Source organism: Azolla caroliniana, unplaced genomic scaffold (assembly GCF_043228905.1).
Source record: "Azolla caroliniana isolate FFs.n. ecotype wild unplaced genomic scaffold, voAzoCaro1.0.p SCAF_18, whole genome shotgun sequence".
NCBI classification, from domain to species: Eukaryota; Viridiplantae; Streptophyta; class Polypodiopsida; order Salviniales; family Salviniaceae; genus Azolla; species Azolla caroliniana.
The window spans coordinates 542,499-549,895 of NW_028230453.1; the positions used below are offsets into that span (position 1 = coordinate 542,499).

Genomic DNA, 7,397 nt, shown 5'->3' on the forward strand with positions numbered 1-7,397 from the left:
TTGCCAAAACCTATAAAAAGCATTGTATATTCCCTTCTTTATAGACAACATGACATACTGCAATTTAGAGTGGTCTTGCTTTCAACTTTTATGTTTAACATTGTGGTCCACTTCTTGTGTTTTTGGCATGATTGCACATCCAATCATAACATAACCTATAGAGGTCTTCTTTACAAATGTTGGTTTAGCTTGGAGTTGCCTCTTCAATTATTTGTTAGTGAGAAATAGTTATTTTATGACTTCTGTACTACGTGTCAGATGTTCTCACCATGCCAAGCGTTCAGCAATTGGCATGTCCTATTTCTTGTACATCAAGAAGACATACTGGTGGGATAGGTAGATAAAAGGTGTCAATGGTGATTTGGCATGAATAGCCACTATTTTAAACCAACGCTATCATGTCATTATCACATCTTTTTTTATGATTCGTTGAATCTATGTGATAAATTATTTAAACCTTTTTTTATGATTCGTTGAAGGCGCTTAGGAATAAGCCGCAAATGCTCAGGAGTATCATAATCCACGTCTTTTGATTCCTTATATGCATTGGATTTTGTACTATTTTCAATCAAGATCTATGTTCTCTTATAAATATTCCATGTTAACATCTATCTCCTTCAATATCTTCAATAATCTATGGCCTTGATTTTATAGGTATCATCTTATTATACAACTAATTATGACTTCATTGTCCGATACAGTTTTCTAATTCCTCATAGAACATGGAGTCAAGTGTGGATGCCCCTTCAATGAACACTCTATCATCCCCAAACACAATGTCCTCGGCTTCTACAAGTCAAACATCTCAAGGAAGATCAAAGAGACAACGAACTTCATGGACAGACCGACACACGATAAATATCATAGATAATGGTGTGCCCCGCCGTCGATGCTCACATTGCTCTAGTACTTGGTCAACTAATACATCCACGGGTACACTAACAAAATATTTATTAGAAAAACATCACATTAATAGCACATCTGAGCCACATAGTTCCTCAAGTATGAGTCCAATGTCTATGATCCAAAATCCCTTAGATACATCCAAGCTTCTAATAACTCGCACATTAGAGAAGAAAATTGATAGCGCTGTCACAAAATATATAATCACAGAAATGTTGCCTTATGTCCATGTTGAGTCCTTAGGTTTTAAACAATTCATGCATGATGTCTTACCAGGGTATAGGCTTAAGTCAGCACGTACTTTAAAACAATCAATAGGGCAAATGTATGTTGTCATTCGTCAAATAGTTATAGGTTTTTTGTCTACACTCGATTCCCGTTTTGCAATTACATTTGATGGGTGGTCTGATAATAGTTTGAAAGGATTTTATCCAATGACATTACATTGGGTATGTAGAGAATCTGCCAAGCCAATGTCTATGCTCATTGATTTCTTCCATGTATTTCCTGGTGATGGCGTAGGTAAGTGTTGTGGTCAAGCTTTATTTATGCATTTAAAATCCTTCGGTATTTCTTCTCAAATCTTATCCGTAATATCTGATGGTGCTAGTGATGCTATTGTGACATCAAATGAGTTCGGTAGATTGCTACATGATATGCATGGGGATGATATTTTGCCTTCATCAAATATGTTGAGATGTATGGTTCATGTATTTCAACTTGGTATTAAGGCTGCATTAGAGGTCATCTCACCTTCCACTATGAAGTTGAGAAATATTTTGGTATCCATACGTTCTAGTAAAGTTCGTAGAGCTATATTTAGAAAATATTCTAAATCAATGTATGAGCATGGAGAGCGGGAGCCACCTTGTCTTGATATCATTACGAGATGGAATTCCACCTTAGAAATGTACCAAGAAGCCTTGAAACTTAGAGATGTTTTAAGTTGCACTATAGCCGACTCTATTATTGCTGTGGATTTTGTTGATAGTATGCTCACTATAGATGATTGGAACCACATACAAGCAATGGAACAATGGCTTCTTCTACCTGCTAGAATTTGTACCTATTTAAGTGGGTCAAATTACCCCACCCTCTCACTAGCTTCTCTTGCCTTCAATGGCATGTTATCACATTGTAACAAGTATTTGGGAGTGGATGTGGAATCAATAGAATCTAACACAAGTAAGGTAACTATTGAAGTGCAAGAAAAAGCTAGTGACAAATGTTTACAATATTTGATAAGATATCAAGAATCGTTGAAGTTCATACCTTCTCGAATTGCGACCTTTCTTGATCCACGGTATGTTGCTCTATTAATAGCTTTTTTCATACATAGTAAATTGATTGGTATATTTTTTTCATACATATTTCGTAATGTGTTTCATCTTCATATATGTTTTAAGAGTTCCAATATCTAATAATGCAATTGAGAGGAATTTGGATATTGATTTGGTTCACAAAGTCTTGGAAAAAAATTATGTAGTTTATGTTCCGGCTTCTAATGATGAAACACATGAAAGAGATGTTACAAAACGTGAAGATCTTTGGGAAATCTTAGGTGTCAATAAGCCTTCTCAAGAATCAGTGACATCTTCACAATTAGAAATGGAACAGTTTATGAGATTTCCTCTAGCAGTAGCACAAACAGATGCTTCACATTTCTCAATTATAAATTTAACATTTTTCATCAAATTTGTGCAAAATCAGTTTCAAAATGTTTGTTTACATCTAAACCAGGTTTGCTTTACCTCGAATGTACAAGATGGCGTGTGATTATTTAGCAATACCAGCATCATCAGTGCCTTCAGAGGAGGCTAATTCTGAAGCAAAAGATAACTTTCATGATAGAATTCATCTACACTCATGCACTTTCAAGGCTGAAATGTGCATTAGGTCATGGTTGGATGTCCTTAATGAGGCAAATGTTTCATTACCTGAAGACTTTAGTGAAGCGTATAATAAGTTGGATATAGATGTGGAAGATATTGCTATGGAGGATGATGTAGTGGACTATATGTTGAGTCAAATTAGAAGTTAGAACACGTGCTTAATTGCCCATATATTTCTTTTTAATTTCAAACATTATACTTTCATATTGTTCATGGACATATTTAAAATTTAAAATTTAAGTGTTTGGCATTTGAACTTAAATTTGTTCATTTTTCATGATTTGGTGGTTTTAACTTGGATCCAACATTGTTATATTGATGTCATTTTAAAATTATTTCGTATGCTGGAGAGGCTTAATCAATCTAGTGAAAAAATGAAAGAAAGCAAGAGGGCTATTCTAGAAACTGAGGAGCTTGGTGTTTCCATATTGCAAGATCTCCATCAACCGAGACAAACACTCCTTCATGCACAAGATAAGGTACGATGATATATAGTTTTTCTACTTTGCTACTCTCTAAATGGAGATATTTTCTCTGGTTGATTTGTTCATGATTACATTTCAAGGTTTTTAGTATTAGAGAAGCTAGATTACTTTAAAATTAAGAATTTGTTCTCTTAATATTTTGATTCTTTCTGATGTATCTATGCTAATTTTTTGAGGATGTTGCTTTTGATATTGTAGCTTGGTGTCAGGTGATGTGGATGACAACATTGGCAAGAGTAAGAAGATTTTAATATCCATAACACGAAGATTTACAGGTCATCTGGCCTGTGAATGTTTTATTTTGTCTGATGACCTGTAAATGTGTCATTTTTTATGATGAACTACGAAAATGCTTGTCTGGTCTCTTAAAGTATTCTATGGACTTATGTGTGTTGTCTTTGTTTGCCTTACATATTCTCTTGGTTGCAACTTGCTATTATAGTACACAACTGCAGTTGACATGCGGAGCATTGGATGCATATTCGCTTAACTATTGACAGGAGAACCACTATTTCCTGGTAGAAATGTTGCACATCAGTTAGACCTCATTACGAACTTGTTGGGAACACCGTCTCAAGAAGTTGTTGCTAAGGTTCCGAACAATCCCTAGTTTTGTAAATTTCATTAGACACGAAGAATAAGTCACAACAAATGGATTATGGGTGGACTTATTGGTGCTCTTGTTGCAATTTTCATCAAATGAATTATGGGTGCACTTATTGGTGCTCTTGTTGTTGCAATTTTCATCGTTGCATATGAGAAACTTTCCTCATAAGAAAATTGTTCTTATTTAAAGTTTTATGTATCATTATAATGGCCAATTGATATAACTTGTTAAGTTCATAATGCATTGAGAAAAAACCAAAACTGAACCGCAAAACCGCGGTTTAACCGGTTTAGTAGTTTAACGGTTTTAGTACTTCAAGAACCGTTTGGTTCAGGTTTGAATTTCGTGCAACCGGTTCGGTTTAGACGTTTTGTGGTTCGGTTCAGTTCGGTTTGGGTTACAACATTTTCTTAACGGTTCGGTTCGAACCGGTTTGGGTTTGAGGCTTTCGAACCGAACCAAACCGTTGCCGATTGTTAGTTGTCATCAGTGGTTCAACTCCTATGTATTCATCTTATATTTCCAAGCATAGAATGAACCATACGTATCATACGTGCATTTGCATTCAAGAATGATTCAATCAAACGTGTATGGTAAATAATGTCAAAGTTGGATTGGATTGACAAGTTGGATTGGATTGACTATGGTCTATATTATATATTGATTCACTCTCAATCCCAATAAGTGGACTCTAATCCATTGTGAACCACCAACATAAGTATGGTTGCAATATTTGCATTGTATCACATGCATACTTTGGGGATGCTTCTTAAGAATCAAGACATCTCTATCATCCTCACTTCAGAACTTTACCAAAAAATGAGTATGACCTATAGAGATTGAATCAAAATATGTCATTATAAATTATAATCAAACGTTCAAAAACTCATAAAACGTATATTCGAGAATATGAAGAAAACATGACATAGGCAGTAGTAGCATAACAACTTACCACTAGGGTGACCTAATTTCTAATAACAAAGAAAGAAAGAAAGAAAGAAAGAAAGAAAGAAAAAGGAACATGACAGTAACATAAAAATTTGCCATGACATAGGCAGTAGTAGCATAAGAACTTACCATTAGGGTGACCTAATTTCTAATAAGAAAGAAAGAAAGAAAAAGGCAAAAAGGGAACATGACACTAATAGGAGGATATGAGAAAGTGGGGAATCGAACCCAAGACAGAAGTAATAGTAGCACAACAACTTACCACTAGGTTGTGCTTAGTTCTAATAATAAGAAAAGCAAAGAAAACAAAAGAAAACTATTATAACACTAACATGGTACTAATGAGAGAGAGAGATGAAAAAGTTGCGAGTCAAACTCAAGAAATAGACAGCAATAGCATGACTCCTTACCACTAGGGTGAGCTGAATTTATAATGACAATAAATGAAACAAATAAAAAACAATGAGTACACATTTTTCCCTTTTCAAACGTGTTCGTTTCCAAACGTTTGAATAATTGCACGAACACGAATATTACGTTCTATGTTTCCAAGCTTCAAAGCCTTTGCCCCACACAACCACGTCAAAATTGGCCTTGTTTTGTTTGCCAACACCCATAAATGTTAATAACGTTACTTCTTTAAGAGAGAATTGTTCATTTCAGTTTTTGTTTTTGATATTATTCTCAGAGAATACCTTCTTTTTTTATTCAATTGATGATAATGGCAAAGTTTCATTATCCATGGAAAAGCTTGCTCCTCCCATTCATCACAATTACAACACTCTTCTCAAGTGGCGAACATGGTTGTATCACGAAACCAACTTCTCATTTGCAAAATAAAATATTGTCTTTCTCCTTTGATTAAGAAATGTATATGAATCGCTCCTAAAATAATTTTATAACACTTATAAACACTCTCTTGTGCGTGCATCCAACTTGTCCAAATCTTTATCATGGTGTTTTGGACATTTGCAACGTCCAAAATCATTCTTCAAACAATTACAATTACATAATATTGCAATCAAACTTCTTACATAACTTTAACATTAATGGATCATATGAGCAGTTACTACATGATATATTTATGTATATTATGTATTGTCATCATTGTTATACATTGGACACATTGTGCCTTTCTCATAAACATTCAAGGATAACTTTGTACCTTTCTCAAGAAAAACTTTGTAGTATGAAATGCATCTATAACAACTTATCATCAAGGAATGCCAAATGGAAAGTTTCAATAGTTACTTGCAATATCTGGATGCAACTCTTAAAATTTAATATTCAATGTGTTAATCTCTCCAAGAACATCATAAAAAATTAGAACAAAAGTTGCACCCACTAGCAATAAGGTCTCTTTACATTTTCTCATAATAATAAACTTTCAAATAAAATAGTTTGAACAAGAGGTCGTGTATAAAGATCAAACAAAGGATGACGGATGGATCCATCCAAATGCTAGAAGCAATGATTAAAGATCAAAGTTTGAGATACATGGATTACAACATAGCCTCAACTATGTGGTAGAAAATTTAAAACTATCACATTCAAGTCTATAATATATATTCAAAAAGTTCACGAGCAAGAGGGCATCTCCCTCATGGATGACTAATCAATTGCATAGTTTGATGTGCTAGACCTATTGGTATGTAATGTAGATATCAATGGGGAGTACAATAAAGATATGTGCAAATGGTTAGGTACACGAACTAGTAAATCCACTCACTCGCTATAATAGATGTAATGTACCATCCTAGATATGGAATGTTGTGATGAAGATAACCACAATATAGATTGGCTTAAAGTTGAGACCGTTTCTACTTGGTTTTGTAGATATAGGGGCTAGTATAACAGCCTTGAACTTGGAAATCTTGGTAGAGGGGCTATGGATTTAATGGAGTCAAAACCCATAGCTTGGGTCATTTGATTGTAAGTTTTGTTTCCTATTCAAGTGATAGCACCTCACCTTCCAACTCTAACTTGAGTAGGCCCTATCAAACGTGAAAGGCCACATGGAAAAGAGATGGAATCCCTACAACCAAAAACCCTAAACTTGTAAGTAGACCGCAAATAAAAGAAGCAATCTTGATGAGTGAGTGAATGCCCATGGGGTGGTGGTCGAGGGCCTCGATAAACACATTGCAACTTAACTATTGTGCGAATACATAAATACAAGATCTTACCAATTTAGCTAACCCTTCTTTTCATTTTTAAATAGAGCTTGTATTTCCTCATATGTGTTCCCCACATCATGACAATATTGAAGATTGAAAAGGAGCCAATCCTAGTGAAAATGATAAATGAAAGTCCAACATATGAAGCATCAATAATGCTAGCATGGGATTCCTATTGGATTGAAGCGACAACACCTTGTCATCAATAAGAACTTCAGTAAGACATATCACACATAGACAAGAGTGTGAACGCACAAGGGGAATTTGCACATGTCGTCCTATTGGTTAGAATTCTATCTCGTGACCGAGGTCATGATATAGTTATCGTTAACCACTAACACATTCCTAGAACATTTACAATATTAGTCTATTATAAGAAGTAGCT

The 7,397-nt window shown here is 34.6% G+C and overlaps 1 protein-coding gene across 1 annotated transcript; it reads left to right on the top strand.

Annotated features, from left to right (window-relative positions):
- The first annotated feature begins 1,013 nt into the window (after positions 1-1,013).
- On the top strand, positions 1,014-2,944 carry LOC147851934 (zinc finger BED domain-containing protein RICESLEEPER 3-like). Its single transcript, XM_087334395.1, has 3 exons — positions 1,014-2,206; positions 2,310-2,519; positions 2,644-2,944. The coding sequence occupies exons 1-3, from the start codon at positions 1,014-1,016 to the stop codon at positions 2,942-2,944; spliced, it is 1,704 nt and encodes a 567-aa protein (XP_087190521.1).
- Positions 2,945-7,397: the final 4,453 nt, after the last annotated feature.

Bases quoted from the DNA above. Each gene is read 5' to 3' on its own strand.
- LOC147851934 (XM_087334395.1), top strand. From the start codon at position 1,014: ATGTCTATGATCCAAAATCCCTTAGATACATCCAAGCTTCTAATAACT. The intron at 2,207-2,309 runs GTATGTTGCTCT...ATATGTTTTAAG, and splicing joins GCGACCTTTCTTGATCCACG to AGTTCCAATATCTAATAATG. The intron at 2,520-2,643 runs GTTTATGAGATT...CATCTAAACCAG, and splicing joins TCACAATTAGAAATGGAACA to GTTTGCTTTACCTCGAATGT.